This window comes from Chionomys nivalis, chromosome 10, assembly GCF_950005125.1.
Source record: "Chionomys nivalis chromosome 10, mChiNiv1.1, whole genome shotgun sequence".
Taxonomy (NCBI): domain Eukaryota; kingdom Metazoa; phylum Chordata; class Mammalia; order Rodentia; family Cricetidae; genus Chionomys; species Chionomys nivalis.
Genome location: NC_080095.1, coordinates 38,386,332 through 38,405,189, shown reverse-complemented (window position 1 = coordinate 38,405,189; position 18,858 = coordinate 38,386,332). Strand labels below are relative to the sequence as shown.

General features: G+C 51.6%; 1 protein-coding gene across 1 annotated transcript in view; it reads left to right on the top strand.

Annotated features, from left to right (window-relative positions):
* Positions 1 to 9,474, top strand: part of Esrrb (estrogen related receptor beta) — a 95,726-nt gene extending 86,252 nt beyond the window's left edge. Inside the window, exons 6-7 of the mRNA XM_057782748.1 lie at positions 4,396 to 4,665; positions 9,089 to 9,474. Of these exons, the coding sequence (XP_057638731.1) occupies positions 4,396 to 4,665; positions 9,089 to 9,333 (515 nt within the window). The 3' untranslated portion in view covers positions 9,334 to 9,474. The remainder of the gene's footprint in view (positions 1 to 4,395; positions 4,666 to 9,088) is intronic.
* The last annotated feature ends 9,384 nt before the right edge of the window (positions 9,475 to 18,858 follow it).

Here is an 18,858-nt window from a genome sequence, read left to right as displayed (position 1 = left end):
TGGTCGAGTTCAATGAGTTGCAGGCTCCCTGCATTATTCGCCACTTGTCTGCCCTCCCCAGGCAGCAGGGACTCCACCCTGGCCAGGAAAGCCTTCATGGAGAGTCGCCTCCAGTGCCCAGCTCAGGCTGCTGTGTGCAGGGGATCCCCAGAGGCCTCTTCAAGGAAGGCTCTTTGGACAGCCTGCTCCTGAGGAACCGCCGTCTGGCGGGATGAAGGATGAGCTGCCGAGTGACAGCAGCTGTGTCTGAAGTGGCCCCGGATCCTATAATTACATCTCCCTTTATTACCTCTCTAATGGCTCTCCAGGTCGGCAGAGACCATCATAAATTAGCAGATTATGAACTCCACTTGCCACAAATTACGTGCTTTTTTTTTTTTTTTTTTAATTCTAGGAGTGCATAGTGTCATGGGGGATGGGGCCAGCTGTTATTAGATCCACTGGTGCAGATAACAGTGTTCCTGGAGCCCTAGAGCATAGGGAGGGAGACCTGTGTGCCAGGGGCCCTGGGCTGGGCAGTGGCCCCAGGATGAGCTGCACGGAGGGCTGGTCAGCTTTGTCACCAGAGCCTCTCTCAGACCTCCTGCTGCAGGGGCCTTGCTGGCCCTCCAACCCCGATGAATTGATAGGGACCCAACCCAATTGGAAACACAAGTGGGGGGGGGGGGGAGGTAGGCGGGGAGCACCAGCTGCTTGCCTTTTAAATAACAAAGGATAAGAATCTACTTTGCAGGCCGGAAGTGAATGTGAAAACCTCCAAGGCCCCTACGTGGGAGCCTTCTGAGAATTCCGTACGTGTTCCCTGTATCCCGCGCTCCCCCCCCCCCCCCAGGGGCTCGCATTTTAACGCTGTAGTCCCCTACTGTATCATGAACGTCATGACATTTAATACTTTTGCATTTCCCGTCTGCACACCGAGAAGTGTTCTGTGTGGCCACACATTTCACCTCAGCACCCCTAACATGGTGTCCTCTGTCCCATTTTACCAAGGCGTGTAGATACACAGGGTCGGAGGTGGGTCACCTCTAGTGGTTAGCAGAGTGACAGGTTGGCTCTGGCGTCTGTACCACTGGTGTGTATTTGCACATCCACAAATAGTTCTGCCTCACACTTGGCGGTGGCTCATTAATTAACTGTTGTGTTTGTCTCGTAAGTACACGTATCACAAGTTGCATTTCCATAGTGTTCTCCCCGGCATCCTTTCTGCATGTGATCTAACAGCGCCCCTTTTCCCATTGCCACCCAGTCCTCTCCTAGAGCTAGCGGTGTCTACTCCTGTTTTCCCTTCTAGTCTTTTCCTCAAGTATTAGAAAGCATTAAAATGGTTTTTAAATACTGGCAACAAACACTGCAGGCCGGCTGGGGTTTTCAGACTTCTGTCCAGGACTTCTCAGCTGTCGGAGAGAACATACTCCGTCCCTGGAGGGTGAGCCTGCTGCTCAGACCGCACACTCAGCTGGCCCAGCGGTGGAAAGCCACCCCTCTGAATGCTCTCCCAGAGTAGAGGATTTTCCAAGTGGCTGTCTCCCCTCCCCCACGCTCCCTAGTGCAGGCCAACCTCTTACATGACCCTTACATGGGATATAAACTCGAAGCAAGTGTTTTGGGTTGTTTTCCTGCCATCCCAGGGTCAGGCCATGACATCTGTCTGTCCTCTGCTGTGACTACTTATCAGACTGGGTGGGCAGGAAAGCAAGCAGCCCTGTGTTTGGTGTCTGCACTTTCCAGGCGCTTGGAGGTCAGGGCTCAGGAGTGTGTCTGTACCCCTGGGGCGTGTCCCTTTAGAGCATAGTCCCCAGGTCACTTGTGCAGGGTCTCCCTGGACCTGATCCTTAGCAACACTGCCATTTGCGTGTTCTCAGAAGCTTCCTGTCATTGAAGCTCTCCCTCCCCCCTCCCTCCCTGCCTCCCTCCCTCCTTCTATCTGTCCTTTCTTTTCTTTTTCCCTTGCCCTTCCCTCTCCTCTCCCCTCTCCTTCTCTCCCCTCCCCTCCCTCCTTCCTTTCTTTCTTTTTTGAGACAAGGTTTCTCTATGTATCCCTGTGGTGGGATTAAAGGTGTTTGTCACCATGTTGCTTGGTAACATTCAGTGACCTGTAACATCCTCATTGGGGACAGAAACTGGGAGTTAGGGTTTGAGTAAAGCCGTGGCACGGAGAGGAGCAGAAGCCTGCTTGTAACATTCTTTGCAGAGATCATGCCTGAGAGATGTACCTCACCAGCCTGTTTTTACCCCCAGTACCTGGCTGTTTCATGCCCACCTGCTCTTCTTCCTCCCATTTCATTTGTCTGTGAATTCACCCCTGTGTGCCTCCTCCACCCTCCCCAGTCTCTCTGCTCTCTGACTACCCCTCCCTGTACAGACCGCCTCCTCCCCACCCACACCCTCCCATGCTGGCTGATTGGTATCTGCTAATTAATGTCACCAAAGCCTCTCTCCTACTCACGGACCTGATAAGGGAAATTGGATGTCCATTTCTATCTATCTTTTATTACCTCCGGCTTTCTGGGCCCCCAAAGGCTGCCACATACCCCTTGTGCTACTGGGAACGTGGGCAGCAACAGACACACAACTTAACCCCTGTGTCATGTACCCCCCCCAAGGAGGCACAGTCACTGGAGTTCCCCCTAGTTGGTGGGAACACTCCTCCTCTGTGATTGGTCAAAGGTGACCAGCTGGAGAGGTCAGGGCTCATAAATGTGGGACTTAGAAGAGAAAGGTAAGGTAAATAGCATTCAGCTTTAGGTGTGCCTCCCTTCCGATGTACTTCCTTCCAGATGTACCTTCAAGAGGGAGAGCTCTTGTTCTGGCTGGGAAGCAGGGTAGAGGCCACACAGACCCTAAGGAAGCAGTAATGACCACACTAATGGAAGAGAGTGGTGGCGTCCTCAGTCATCCTTGGCAGGAGGATGGTGGCTCACTGTGTGTCCCCAGTGGTCTGGGGTCTCACCCATGCCCTTTCATCCTCTTGGCACCCCCACATTACAAGAAGTGAGTAGGCAGGGCTTGGTCCGAAGTTAGCAAATTATTTCATTAGCAGAATTACCCAGAAACAAATTCCTTCGTTTCGGTTGCACATGGCACATTGTGCATGCAGCTTTGTGGATTCCCGCCCCCGCTCCCCAGCACTAGGAGTTGAAGTTGGGGCCTCACACATGTAGGCGGACACGCGACAACTGCACTGTATTCCCAGCCCTGTTTTGTGTGTTTGTTTTGAGGCAGGGTCTCTTGTAGCCAAGACTGGCTTTGAACTCCAGATCCTCCTCCCAAGTATTGGGATTGTAAGCGTGCGTCATCATGCCCAGCTATTTTCTTCTCACCATAAATCTAGCTTGCTTCGAGTTAGACTAATCTCCCCATTTCTGGATGAGCCCCCCTGAGAAGTTATTACCTCCTGTTTAGTTTTTATGATTTGAAATTAGCAAACTTACTCTTCCCTGTTACCTTCTCATAAATCAGGCTATTAATTGACTTTGCCTAAATCAAGCCCGCACACAGTGCCGCCCCAGCATGTCACCCTCATCTGGCAGACACAGGGCTTCCTCTCAACGCTAAGAGGAGCTCGTGTGTTCTGTAATCGTCCTCCCGTGTAGCTCACGGCCACTCTGAAGCATCCCCTGCTCTCGTGCCCATTTCATGGAATGGACAGAGGTTAGAGAGGTCAAGGTTTGCAGAAGTTGCGTGGCCTCCTGAAGGTCAGCCCACAGCTAGTACATGGGCAATCAAGTCCAACCCAGGTAATCTCACATAGCACCCTGGACCATGCAGGGTCATGATTCTGGAGCCCCTTTAACCGTATTTCTCCTCATTGGAGGGAGGGGGTTGTGTCCCTCAATCCCAGCTTCCAGGGCATGGCTGCTGAGTCTTATGGGAAAGTGCCAGTAACAGGCTGTATGGAGCTTTCCCCTCCCAGCAGCCTCTGCCTTTGGTCCTAGGTGATTCTGCCCAGGTCATGGACAACTGAATCTTCCTTCCTGGCTGGAAACTACATTAGGATCTAGTACTATTTTAAAACAGAGACCCTTCCTGGAGTGAGCAGACAGTTAGAGATCCTATCTTGCCACCCCCAAATCCTGCTATTAATTCAGCAGCTCCCTCAATTGCAAATGCACCTAATTCATGGGCATGCGTCTCAGGACACAGGGCAAGACCTAGAACCAACAAGCATAGTGATAATAACTGTCAACATTGACCCAGCTCTTATTCTGGAAGTTTTTTCCATGAATTCTGGTGTGACTCATTTACCAAGGGGATGGCAGCAGCACCACATGGTTCCCCCACCCCCAGCAGGGTCTGGAGATGCAAGGACACAGCCCCCCCCCCCCCCCCCCCCGCCCCCTAGCAAGCCACAGGAAAGCCCCGGGGCCCACTTCTGATCCACTCCGCCCTCTGCAGGCTTCTCCAATCTGTCACTGGGGGACCAGATGAGCTTGCTGCAGAGTGCCTGGATGGAGATCCTCATCCTGGGCATTGTGTACCGCTCGCTGCCCTACGATGATAAGCTGGTGTACGCGGAGGACTATATCATGGACGAGGAGCACTCCCGCCTGGCGGGGCTGCTGGAGCTTTACCGCGCCATCCTGCAGCTGGTGCGCAGGTACAAGAAGCTGAAGGTGGAGAAGGAGGAGTTTGTGACACTCAAGGCCCTGGCTCTGGCCAACTCAGGTAAGGGTGGCGTGTGACCCTCAGAGGGCTTGAAGGGTTCCTGGGAGCCTGGCAAGCCCAGCTCAGACTGTGGACGGGCATGACTGTGATGGGTGGGGGGTGACAGGCATTGCTGTTATCATTGAACACTGCGTGCTAGTTCCTTTTCTCTTTTTGTGATAAAAAGCAGCTTACAGAAGAAAGGGTTTATTTTTGGGTCAGGGTTCCAGAGGGATAGAATCCACCACCGGAGCAGGAAGAAGAGGATTGGTGAGGCAGAGAGATGGCATTTCATTCACACACAGGGAGCGGAGGGAGTGAACAGGAAGTGAAGTGAGACCGTGAACCTCAAAGCTGGTCCTCCAGCAAGGCCCCACTTCCGGAAGGTTCCATCCCTTCCCCCAGTACACCACCAGCTGGGACCAGAATGTTCAAATCCATGAGCCTGTGGGGCCATTTTTCATTTAAACCACAATACACGGCAAGGGTGGACTGGGGCTGGAAGGGCTGTCATGGAGGTCAGCGCTGGTTTTGTATTTCCTAGGTCTTTTACTTGCAGAAACCAAAGGTTGTAGATTCTGAATCCATTGCTAAGGGCCGTGTCTGCATCTACCACCTGAGCAGGTTGCAGTTGCTTCACTCTGAGCCTGGGTGACCATGAGCAGTGCTTACTCCATGCAATGTATATATAACTATGTCAGCCACATACCAAGTATACAGGAGTAAGTGCTCAGCTTGCAGAGTTCGCTATGACATTATGTACATAATTCTTATTATAATCCCGTTTTATAGACATGAAAATTGAGGCTGGGGAAATTGGAAATTTGTCCAAAGTTGTTTAAAGGTGCCAGGGTTAGTCCAGGTGTGGTGGCACAGGCTTTTAATCCTAGCACTAAGAAGACTGAGGCAGAAGGATCTCTTGAGTTTAAAGTCAGCCTGGTCTACACAGTGAGTTCCAGGCTAGCCAGGGAGACCCTGTCTTAAAGTACATTTTCAAAAAAAAAACGAGAAAAGAAATGTCAGAGTTAGGCTCCAAGCTAAGGTCGTCTGACTGTCAGATAACACAGGCTTCTGCTACTTTTTGAACAGATGCTACTCTTTCCATCATATCACCTGCGTACAATCTGTCTAACTTCCCGCGTGGATGGTTAACCTAGTATTCAAGTCTTGAGATTATGCAGTGTCTTGAACTTCCTACAACTTCAACTAGATTTTCTTGGGTAATGGGTAGATCTGTCCACACTTAGAGCCTCCGTCCTGCTGGAGATAGTTGGCTGGATGCCAGGGAGCTGGAGGTGCCTACTGGGTGCTAGGGACGGGGAGAGATACAGAGTCTCTAGATAAGTGCTGGAAATGTGTACTGCAGTATGTGGCAGAGTTCCTTGCTCTGGCCTGGGCCAGATGGACCTGAGTTCAGATTTTGTGTCTGGGGCTAAAGAGGTGACTTAGCAGTTAAGAGCCCTGGCTGCTCTTGCAGAGGACCTGGGTTTAATTCCCAGCACCCCATGGCTGCTCACAGACTTCTAGTTCAGCTCCAAAGGATCTAGCGCCCTCTTCTGGTCTCCACCGGCACTGTGGACACATGATGCATATACATGCATGCACACACACATACTCTATTCCTGACACTAACAGCACTGGGGCTCTCTCTCTCTCTCTCTCTCCCTCCTTCCCTCCCTCCCCCCTCTCTCTCTTTACCTTTCCCTCCCGTCTCTGTCTCTCTCTCCCTCCCCCCTCTGTCTCTCTTCCTCCCTCTCTCTCTCTGTCTCTCTGTCTGTCTCTCTCTCTCCCTCCCCTTCTCTCTCTCTGTCTCTCTGTCTCTCTCCCTCCCTCCCCCTCTGTCTCTCTCTCTTTACCTCTTCCCGTCTCTGTCTCTCTGTCTTTGTCTCTCTCTCCCTCTCCCTCTCTCCCTCTCCTCCCCCTCTCCCTGACACCAACAACACGACCTTGGTTACTCTGTCCTTGAGTAGGAGGCGCTCCTGGTACCTCCTCCTCCAAGCACCTGTGAGTACTAAAGATCAGCTGAGGATAATACAGTCCACGGCTTGGCCTAGAGGAAGCTCTGTAAATATTGACTGTTGTCACTGCTATCACAGTGTCAGGGGAAATAGTGCTCCCGGCACACAGAAGAGGGAAAGCTGGCTCCCAGGAGGAGAGGGCCACTTCTCCATGTGTGCCGGGCTCTCTCTGGAAGTCTCATATCCTAGGAACTCCTTGAGTGGCTGACAAACTGGGACCATGGTCCCTCTGGCTTTCGAGCACATCCATACAGGGACCCTTGATGGCTCAGACCCATGTTCCTTCAAAGCTTTCCCATCCTCAGCCCCGTGGCGTTTGCTGCTGTTAGCTCCCCAGACTAAACCCTCCGGTGCCTTTCCTGGTGTCATCAATCCCCAGCTGGCCTTGTCAGCCAGTGGGGACTTCACACGGCACAGCAGTCTGCCTTAGAACTCTTTGTGGGTTCAAGCCTTGGCTTTGTGTTGTCTGTTCCTTCCGTGCCTCCTGCCTTCTTGCTTCTTCCTGAAAACACCCTCCCCACAAATCATTACACCCAAACCCTGACTTAGGCTCTGCTTCTCAGGAGCCTGACCTAATACAGGTTGTTGTTTTTATTTTATTTTATTTTATTTTATTTGGTGTAGCTCTATAAACAGACAATGCATGAAATCCCATGATTCCATGTGTCGTTCCCATGCCTCCTCACCCCCAGCATGCTCAGTCCACTCACTGTTTATATCTTGCATTAGACAGTTTGCTGTAGTTAGCAAGCCAATAATGATAGGTATCTTTCTGGGTTTTGAGATTGTTTTACTCTGTAGCCCAGGCTAACCTGGGACTGACCGTTTATCCCGGGCTGGCTTTAGACTCATGGACAATTCTCCTGCCTCAGCCTTCCAACTATTGGAATTACAAGTGTATTCCTCCCTTCCATGGCAGTGGCCCTGGCTTGCCCCAATGACTCCTTACTCTGCTGTCCATTGGTTTCAAAGATTTAGTGCTTTGTGGTCCTGGAAAGAAGAGCTGGTGGACAAGGACAGTCACCCAGGAGCCTACAGATCATGTTGGCTGGAGAAGGGATGGCCGTGTGATCACTGAGACCCCTGTGGCTAAGTGGATGGGGTGACTCGGGTACCTGGCAGAAGAGCAGAGCTCATCAGAGGCTGACCCAGTCCCTTGAGAGTGTGCCAGCTGTCACTCACCTGTATCCCAGCCATCTCTAGGGCTCTTTGACAGCAGAAAAAAAAATTCATAGCCATTGATTTTGTAATTAACAGTTTATCAATGCCATCGATACAGACTCGCTGATGGATTGCAAAGAAATTGATCCTGCAATGTTATTTTATTTCATTTTTGGTTGAAAGCACCTGCCAATTGTAACTCCTTGGGGAGGGTGACAGGATGGGAAATGGGGTCAGAGGTGACTGGGGTGGAAGGAGACCCAGGGGAATCCAGAGCATCGCTGGGACCTGCCAGCTTGTGCAGCTGCCTCAGCAGTCTGGGGTCGGGCCACCCAGCATGCTCTGGACTTGCCTGCTCTTTTGAGGAATTCTCAAGGTTGGCTCAGCTCCCGGTATCCACACAGCAAGCTTTGGGACTGCAGTTCATGGTGTATGCGCAAGATGCTGGCAGAAAGTGGCTGGGTAGTTCCCCCACAGGACAGGTTCTAGGAGATTCCCTTTGTTCTGCTCAGCTCCCACTGTTTAGGCAGTGAGTTCATGGGCTGTATTCTAAACCAATGCTTTTTTTTCTTTGCCATGCTGGGGGTCAGACCCAAGGCCTTGAGCATGCTAGGCAAGCACCCATCACTGAGCTATTGATACATGTCAATATCTGAATATATATATATGAATGTATCTCAACTATATTCCCACTGGTTCCCTCTGTCCCATGCCCCTCTATTCCCCTCAACCCCCAAGCAGCTAGAGGTTGATTTCTGCCCTTTATACCTGTTCCGCAGCCAGCGTTGTGAGGTTAGCTGTACTGCATATGAGTGGTGCTCATGGCTCACAGACCATGAAGACACGATGGTGCCCGTAGTGACCGCGGTGAGGCTCCTGTGACACGGGCACTTGAGTGTCCTGTACCTTTAGCCTGTATGACCCTCTTAACTCTATGAGATAGTTATTACTAGGAAAAATATGGGACAGAGAAGTTAAATAGCTCACCCCAAGTCTCACACAACCTACCAAGTGAGGAACATAAGATTCTGCAGGCCAGGTTCCAGGGTCCCCTAGATACTTCCAGGATATCCAGCAGGTCTCTGGGAGCCGAGTGCCACCACCAGTCTCTGGCTCAGCCCTTCAGTGAAGATCCTTATTCTTCAGTAGTCAGCCTTTAAGGGTAGACGTGCTCCCTGCTGGTCTGTCTTCACTCCAGGCGTGCCTTCTGCCCCTGGGGCAGCCAAGCAACCCCTGCTGGCTCTGACCCTCTCCTGTGTCCGCAGATTCCATGTACATTGAGGACCTGGAGGCTGTGCAGAAGTTGCAGGACCTGCTGCACGAGGCACTGCAGGACTACGAGTTGAGCCAACGCCACGAGGAACCACGGAGGACGGGCAAGCTGCTGCTGACGCTGCCCCTCCTGCGGCAGACAGCAGCCAAAGCTGTGCAGCATTTCTACAGTGTGAAACTGCAGGGCAAGGTGCCCATGCACAAACTCTTCCTGGAGATGCTGGAGGCCAAGGTGTGATAGCCCAGCACACAGACGGATGGACACGATCCATGTGGAGACCTCCACAGCCACCAGCCTCGACTTTCCACACCTGCATCGGGGCTCTGAGCTGTCCCAGAGGAAGAGGTTTTTCTGCTTCCTGGCCATGTGCAGACTCCTAGGGGCAGCAGATGGGGAGACGGGGATGGGAGGGTGGGGGCGGGGGGCTCATCTGTCACCCGCATTTTCTTTGGTATTTTTTCCTTCTCCATGGGCAGTGCTAAGGCTTGGGCCAGGGCTGACTCCCCTTAGGGCTGGAGACCACCAGAGGAATCACCCCTCCCCACAAGCGCATCCATATCCGGGCCCCTCCCCATTCAGGACCTGGATGTACCTGGATGGGCAGTGCTTAGAGTCCAGGACCCAAAAGACTTAGATTGGGTTCTTCTGGAGGTATTGGTGTCAGAGAGGGCGGGCCCTTGGGGCTGGAGTGTCTCCAGAGGCCCTGCCTGCATAGAGAGGTCTGTGGCCAGGGCCTTTGGCTACCCAGGAGTCTCTGTGCCTCCTCAGTCCAGCTGGCTTCCCCCCCCCTTCCTCCTTTCCTCTTGTTCTGCCACACCCAGGGTCCAGTTGGTGCTCCTGCCAGCCGCGAGTGGCCACATCCCACCCCCCTAAAAGCCCTTCCCTTGTTTTCCCTGCCCCATCTCAGCCTGCTGAGGTAACTCCAGGGTATGTATCCAGGAACTCACCGGCTCAGAAAAGAGCTGGGTCCTGTACTGATTGCTCCTGTTGCCGCCTCCTCCTCTTGGGCCTGGCCAGTCTAGAACTTGTTCAAGACCTGGCCCCATCAGAGGGCGCTTGGGGACCCTCACTTAAGGTCAGCAGCCTTGGTTGGGATGTAGGATAGGGAGAGGCCCAACAGTAGAGCGGGGGAGGCATAGTGACACCTTGGGAAGGAAGGAACTCTAAAGGTCCCTCTTGGCTACTCTGTTACCTCATAAAAGTCTAGGCTTTGTGTCATGGGAGGGCAGCCTCTTGACATCTGTTACTGGATGTAGCCCTTCTGGATCACCTAGTGAGACCTGACCGTCAATTGTGTATAGGGTGATCCACCAACCCATCCCACGCTTCCTAAGAGGCTCTGTCTTAATAAACCCCTCAGCCCTGGGCACGGGGACAAAGTTCCCCTCCTATTAGCCCCCTCAAGGGTCAGTCCTGAGTTCTCATTGGATGTCCTGCAGGTGAAGATGCTCCTTCTGGAAAATAACATGCCAGCACACTTTGGCCACTTTCCTGGGCAATCCCCCAGGCAACATATATCCTGACCCCTTCCTGGAATGTAGGAGTCCCCCTATTTCAGGCTTTCTGGCACCTGTGACTGCTCCAGGCTCTGCCTCCTTGGTGACATCTCCAGGAGCTGCAAAGACTCGGAATTAGAGACTGGCCACTTCCCATAGTTAATGCTAAACTAGAAAGACCTTCCTTTCCCCATCCCTCTTTCTACAAGGAACTGTATCTCAGAGCCACTGGGTAAGTGGATGTTAAGGCACCCATGCCTCTGCCTGAACCAAGGTAGATGTTGCTTTCTTACTGAACTGGGTTAATCCTTAGGGTCTGGGCTTGGTGATCCTGGCCTCTGAAAGCCACCCCTAGCCACACTGCTGTGTCCTAGAATTGTGGAAAGGGTGTTACCCAAAAATAGATCTGCCAAGTCCTCAGCCCTTCTGCTTGGCCTCCTGCCCACACCAGCAAGGGCGGGACAGATGCCCACGGCTGGCTGAGTAGACACTGCTTTGGAGCAGTTAAAGTGGGCAGCTTTGTCTCCATGGTCTACTAATGCAGCTCCCCACACACCGCCCCCAGATGGAATCCTTTTCACCCGAGGGGGCTGCTGACCCAGTGTCCCTAGATAGAAGCTGCTTTTACAAGCTAAGAGAATGTCCTAGTGACAGCGGCATGCCCAAACTGGATTGCCTGGGCACCTGGAGTCAGAGGGTAGCGCCAACTCGTTCAAAGACTAGATGAGAGACGTCTGTGAGGCCAGGGCGCTCAGGACAGGGAAGAGGGAGAGCTATCCCTCCATCACCCAGCTCCCCTAACCAGAGCAAAACCCCAGGCTCCCCGCTATGTCCATTTCTAGAATACTTGGAGAGGAGAGCGCCCTTCACAGTTGAATGCTCAGATACAGGTTATTTAGGTTATTTCAACCTGAGAAATAATCAGTTTTAAAGGAGGCCCCGGCTGGGGTTTGTTTCATTCCTTTGTCCCCTCCCCTTTCCTGAAGGTTCTGAATGGTTTTGTCATGCCTCCTGGTTTTTGTTGCATACACAAACTGACGACTTTCCAGGGCCTCAGCTTGAGGAGGACTAAGCAGCTCTCATCTGGGGTCAGCAAGGTCAGAGCCTATGCCATCTGCCTGGTCCCTCCCTCCAGACTCCTGCCATGGGAGACAGGCGGCAGGCGAGGATGACAGACTTGGCGAGGAGAGCGGAGTCCAAGCCCATGGAACAGCACCAAAGAGAAGCACTATGTGGAGAGATTGCTTTATTTTCTGATAATGATATCGTGGCTGGAATGGCTTAAGATGTATATATTTTTTAACCGGCAGCCCTTCGTGCCGCCCACCCTTCCTGTCTGTAATTCTCGTATGTGTTCTCCCATAGCCCCCATGTAAATCACATGCCCCGGGGTTCTCCCATCCGGTCCCATGTATCTGGAATCTAATAAATAGGGAAAGGTGCATTGAGTTTTTCATGCATGGTCTGTTGGAGTACTCTGCCGTTAGGCAGCATCGCCCTTCGGACTCACACTGGTAACCAGAGAGGTGCACAAAGCACCCGTGCCTAGGAGGCCTTGGGTACAGGTTACATGGCTGTTTAAATGTCAGCAGTACTTAGCCTAGGGTCCAGAGGCCCTGGGTTCAACCCCTAGCATTGTCGGCCCCACTACTGCTCTGCAGCAGAGAGGCTCCCTTTCTGTGGCTGCTACATGGGGGACACAGCCTGTGTCGCTTCAAGTCACTGTCTGGACTGCATGTCTCCAGGTCCTCAGTGTCTTGTTCAAAGAACTGAAGTGCCCCCAAGTTGCAGAGTCACAAAGAACTTCATCTAGAAGCAAACGGATAGGGCAGAACAGACATGCTACATGGCATGTCGGCTCCTTGAGTACTCAAAGGCCCCTGGTAACTGCGTGGGACCTCCTTTTATGGGCACGAGGAGACGGTTGCTAAGGAGCTTGAGATGAGGGAGTGGTTCTTTGTTTTCACTGACAGACTTGGATTATTTGAGGCTTCACTCGCTGCTCATATGCCCAGGATGCATCTGATTTTAATCACGTATACCCACCTATACATAGGTATAACATAGTAAATAGAGTATCGCTCTCAAAATCGATTCAGCCCATACTGATGCTCGGCCGCTAGTTTCCAGGTATGTTCTGGGACATGTTTGAAGAGAAACTGACCTCAAAGGAGGAGTCACTAAGGGGCTGCTAAGGAAGGAACAACTTACTCCATTGTTTGAAGTGGGGTATCTGCAGCTTGATGTTGGGTACGCTGTTGGGAGAGGGAATATGGATGACTTGAGCCAAACAGTCCCAGGCTGCTATGCTTGCCTGCCAAGACAGGAGAACCTGGAAGCATTATAACAGGATACCTTTGTTACAAGTAAAAGGCATTCCATCATAATGGGCTTACGGGGAATTATTCCTATAGAGGGAGGGAGGGGTGTGTGTGTGTGTGTGTGTGTGTGTGTGTGTGCACGCCAAAATCGAACAAACAAAACATCGGACAGAGTTTGATCTGGAGCAGGCCGGAGACCCGGATAAACAGACCACAGACCCCACATTTGTGGACAGCTCAGAGCCTGGCCAGCCTTCTGTTAACTATGAGAGCCACCAACAGGGTCCCCCCATCACAGTCTGTTCTCTAACATCAGCACTCTGGAATAATGCTCACGACGGATTTCTGGGGTGGGGGGAAGGTACCGTAACTCACAACACATGAGGGGGAAGAGTGGGGCTGGCATCTGTTGACATGGGGAACACTTGACGAAAGTCCAGAGTCAAATAGGAGAATCCATGGGAAGTTAAAGATGTTATTGCTTGTCTAGGGAGACACCATCAGGGCGACAAGTGACGTACCAGCTAACTAGGAAATGGCACAGCTTCCTCAGGAACACATTCAGCACGGAAGCCCTGGCTAGCTGTGAGTTCCATTTCACTCCCAACTCGCATCCTCCACTGTGCAGAGGCAGGCCCTCTCTGCCAACCCCACCGACTTCAGGGCTAGTTACCAGCTGCCAGTCTGCAAACTGCATGGGAAATTCTCAAAACAAGCAGCTTTCAAGCTTTAAATAACACCCTCCCTCCCTCCCTCCCTCCCTCCCTCCCTCCCTCCCTCCCTCCCTCCCTCCCTTCCTTCCTTCTGTCTGTCCTTCCTCGTTTTCCCCCTTCCCTTCCTTCCTTCCTTCCTTCCTTCCTTCCTTCCTTCCTTCCTTCCTTCCTTCCTTCCTTCCTTCCCTCCCTCCCTCCCTCCCTCCCTCCCTCCCTCCCTCCCTCTCTCTCTCTCTTCCTCCCATCCCCTTTTTTTCCTCCCTCCCTCCCTCCCTTTCTTTTTTTTTTTTTTTATTTTGGAGACAAGGTTTCTTAGGGGGACCTCAAACTCAGAGATTCACCTACATCTGCCTCCCAAGTGCCAGGACTAAAGGCATGCATCTAATTTTAAACAACTTTTATTACATTGCATTGTTATGACCACTGTATTCATTAGTACTACTTGTACCTTTATCGTAGGGGTATGTGCATGTGTGTGTGTGTGTGTGTGTGTGTGTGTGTATAGGAAACAGTATTGACTATGTCTGCATCAGCTACAAGAGGACTGTGGCAAAGGTCTTTCTTCTGAGCCCTGCTTTGTTGAACAATAAGGATTCGGTGGCCACCTTGTACACCATTGTTAGTCAGCAAGAGAAATAAGCCCAAAGGAATCTTCTAGTAAAGAAGAAAGTCAGAGCTGTGACCTAAGAAAGTCACTTCACCTCGGTCTCAGGGACAGTGTGAGTGCTAGGAGGCTCACTAGATTATTTTTATAATTAACTTTTTATTTTTTTTTACTTTGTTTTTTGAGACAAGGTCTCTCTACAGAGCCCTGACTGTCCTGGAACTTACTATATAAACCAGGCTGGTCATGAACTCACAGAGATCCGCCTGCCTCTGCCTCCTGAGTGCTTGGACTAAAGGCGTACACCACAGTCAGCTTAAATTTTTAAAATTTATTTTTATAATTTGTGTGTGTATGTGCACGCACGCGTGCGCAATGGTGTACACAATGAGATCAGACAACTATGGAGTTTTCTTTCCTTCCACCATTACATGGGTTGTGGGCATCAAACTCAGACCATGCGGCTTTCCTCATCGGGCTGCCGGTGCCTTTACCCACTGAATCATCGAGCTGATTGATGGCAGAGGGTAAGACGGGAAAGAGAAGAGCACATGTTGTAGGAGTCCTGGCTTTGTCCGCCTTGAGGCTGTTCAGCGGTGTGGGAAGAACAGCAGGTCGTGGTGAGTCCCCAAGCAGGAGACGATGGGTCAGATCCCACTAACTACAGGCATAATACCAGACCTTTGGTTCAAGCATGGCGCCTCCCAGGAGCCAGCACACTGGGCATAGCCACCCATGGCCAATGTGGAAAGATTCTCACTGGATTCCACATATGTTTGATGCAGCCTTTACTTTACAGGGGATGCGATTTCAACAAGGTTTAAGATTACACAGGTCAGTTTCACAACCCAGAATTGTATACATCTAAGCGAAGTCTCTTCTTTGAGCCCCCATACCCCAAATCTGGCTAGTCGCTGAAAAAGATAGAGCATATAGCTGCCACTCAACAAATCTGTCCATCTTTGTGTCTTTCTTGCTTATGATGGGGCCACAGAAGCCATCTCTAGCCACAGGCTTCTGCTTCCACCCAGCCAGGGCTAGCTCAAAGGCAAATGCATAAGGACTGGTATGTCTGGGAAGGTTCTAAACATGATTGGAGGATCCCTAGGTGCCATACAGCCTATGTGTACCAGTGAGGCCACTGAGGAGGCATTGCTGTACTCTAAGCCATGGCCTATTGGAGTAATTTAAGTTCAAACACTGTTGTGGTCTTCAGACCACATTCATAGAAACAAAGATATGATAACAAGACTCTCAACCTTAGTTTTTGCTGTTCTTTTGAAGAAAACATTAAGTCTAACCTCATGGTTAATACTGTGACTTTTTTTTTTTTTTTTTTTTTGACCATTATCCTAAAGTCCTTGGGTGGAAAATTTATACTCATTCAAAGCAAAAATGATCTCCACTGTGCAATGTCCAAACTTAGTGATCAGACAGAGCGAGTCCATGTCTCCAGACATCCCAGAAGGAACAAGAAGACAGCCCTGGGCTTGCAGTGTGGGGGTGGAGTTGGCAGAGATTTTGTGATCCTTGAGCCAGGTCTCTTGGGAGCTGGTACTGGCCAAGACTCTCCTCCTGTTCTAGGTCTCCTGTGAGGTGGGGTGTTGGGAGGGGATGTCGGCAACAGGGACAGAGGAGAGCTGAGCAACCCTCCTGGCCAGGGGCCTGTGTCTTCTTCATCCTGTGCTCTGTGCAGCCCAACTGGGGTCGCTGCAGTGGGGGAGGGGTGGGAGGCTGGTAGAGGAGAGGGACCCAGGGCCCGTGCGGGAGGTGTGCCTGAAAGGAAGGGACTTTGACTCTGAGGAAACATTCCTGGAAGGAGATCAAGCTCCTCCGGCTTCCCCTGGAAATTGCTTTGTTTAATATGCAAAGTACAGCTGTGCTCGGAAGATGCCTCAGCATCCATCACCCCATGCAAATTCCGACCCTGGGGACAAGAAGCCCCTGTAAGTCACTCGATTCCCCTAATCAGGTGTGCGTGGGTGACAGCAATGTTCCCAGGGAGCAGCATAGGGCGGGCAACAGCTTACCCCAGCAAGAGTCAAGATAGGAGCCAAGAAGAGGTGAGAGCTTGCCCTGGGTGGGGTCTACAGGCCGCATCCATGCCCAGTGGTCGCTCGCACCCTGTCTCTCCAGGTCTTTGATACAGGATGGAGCTGATGTTGTGGGCAACTAAATGATGGGAGTCTAAACAAGCTGCTGCTAACTCGGGCAGTGAGTCGGACGCCTTCCCTGGAAATACAGGGGATGCCCCTTCCCTGACCACAGGCCCAGAGAAGAGGGTGAACTTGACCTGGCAGTGGGAAATGGGCACTTTCACCCCAGCCTACTATCTGATAGCACAGGCTGTTTCCAGGCTGCAGCCATCAGACACAAGAATACCTCAGCCTGGGAACCTCTCCAGATGAAATACACAAAGCTGTTTAACTTTCTTTTAAAGATAATTTATTTCTAATGTATGTGTTTGTGGGGAGTGGGGTATACCCGTGTAATACAGTGACGCTGGAGGCCAGAAGAAGGCACTGGCTTCCCCTGAGCAGCAGTTACTGGCTGCTCACAGCCCACTGTGGGTGCTGGGAACCAGGTTGGCTCTTTGCAAGGGTGGTGCACGCTCTTAACTGAGCCACCTCTCCAGCCCTGTTTTTGTTTATTGAGACAGGGTCTTGCTGTAGCCAGACTGCCTGCAACTCACTATTTTTAATTAACTATCTAATTAATTAAGTGTGTTTGTATGTACACTCACAGATATGTCATAGTATATATGTGGAGGTCAGAGAGTAACTTATGGGAGTCTGTTCTCTCTTTCCACCGTATGGAGCCCAGGGATTAAATTTAGGTAATCAGGCTTGGCAGCAGGTACCTTTACCCCCTGCTAGTCCACAACAAATCAGCCTTGAATTTGCCATTCTCCTGTTTCAGCAATCCGAGCACTGGGATTGCAGGTGGAGCCCCCACACCTGAGAAGGCTAGTTAACTTAGCATTTCAAGTAAGTGCTGAGTATATTTTTCCTGAAGTATATCTTGTTCTTGTTGTTTGAGGCAGGGTTTCTCCATGAAACAGTCCTCGCTATTCTGAAACTCACTGTAGACCAGGCTGGCCTGGAACTTGAACTCAGAGATCTGCCTGCCTCTGCCTCCTGAGTGCTGGGATTAAAGGCGAGTGCCACCACCCTGGCTCCTAAAGTGTTTTCTTACGCTCATGTTTTTTTTTTTTTTTGAGGGGTGCAATGAACTTTATTGATGGTATTCAAGAGAGTAGGGCTCCCTAAGCCCCTCCTGCTATTCTGGGGGTCTGGGATGTAAACTGTGAGGGAAATGCTCAGTGTCAAGGGTTGAGTTAGGACAGGGACTGCTCAGCAGCCGAGGGCCTCTCTCTTGCTGTGTCCTTGCTGGGATGGGTGGTCCAGGGTGGGCTTCTTACTCCTTGGAGGCCATGTAGGCCATGAGGTCCACCACTCTGTTGCTGTAGCCAAATTCATTGTCGTACCAGGAAATGAGCTTTACAAAGTTGTCATTGAGAGCAATGCCAGCCCCAGCATCGAAGGTGGAAGAGTGGGAGTCACTGTTAAAGTCACAGGAGACAACTTGGTCCTCAGTGTAGCCCAGGATGCCCTTTAGTGGGCCCTCGGATGCCTGCTTCACCACCTTCTTGATGTCGTCATACTTGGCAGCTTTCTCCAGGCGGCATGTCAGATCGACGACGGACACATTGGGGGTAGGAACACGGAAGGCCATGCCCGTGAGCTTCCCGTTCAGCTCTGGGATGACTTTGCCCACAGCCTTGGCAGCGCCAGTGGACGCAGGGATGATGTTCTGGGCAGCGCCACGGCCGTCTCGCCACAGCTTCCCAGAGGGGCCATCCACAGTCTTCTGGGTGGCCGTGATGGCATGGACTGTGGTCATGAGTCCTTCCACGATGCCAAAGTTGTCATGGATGACCTTGGCCAAGGGGGCTAAGCAGTTGGTGGTGCAGGAAGCGTTGCTGACAATCTTGAGGGAATTGTCATACTTGTCATGGTTCACACCCATCACAAACATGGGGGCATCGGCAGAAGGGGCGGAGATGATAACCCTTTTGGCCCCACCCTTCAAGTGGGCCCCAGCCTTCTCCATGGTGGTGAAGACACCGGTCGACTCCACAACATACTCGGCGCCAGCATCCCCCCATTTGATGTTGGCGGGATCTCGTTCCTGGAAGATGGTGATGGCCTTCCCGTTGATGACAAGCTTCCCATTCTCAGCCTTAACTGTGCCTTTGAACTTGCCATGGGTGGAGTCATACTGGAACATGTAGACCATGTAGTTGAGGTCGATGAAAGGGTCATTGATGGCAACAACCTCCACTTTGCCAGAAGTGAAGGCAGCCCTGGTAACCAGGCGTCCAATACGGCCAAATCCGTTCACTCCGACCTTCACCATCGTGTCTCTGGAATGAGGCTGGCACTGCACGAAAAGAAGCGGCTGTCTCTAGAACAGGGAGGAGCAGAGAGCCACGCTCATGTTTTGTTTATCTGAAAGTCAGGTGTCGCAAGCCTGTAATGAGAGCTGTTGATCCTGGAATGCACTCTTCTGACTTTGCACATGTCTAACCGTTCAGTTGTGGAAGGGTCTCATTTCCCTCTCTTCCT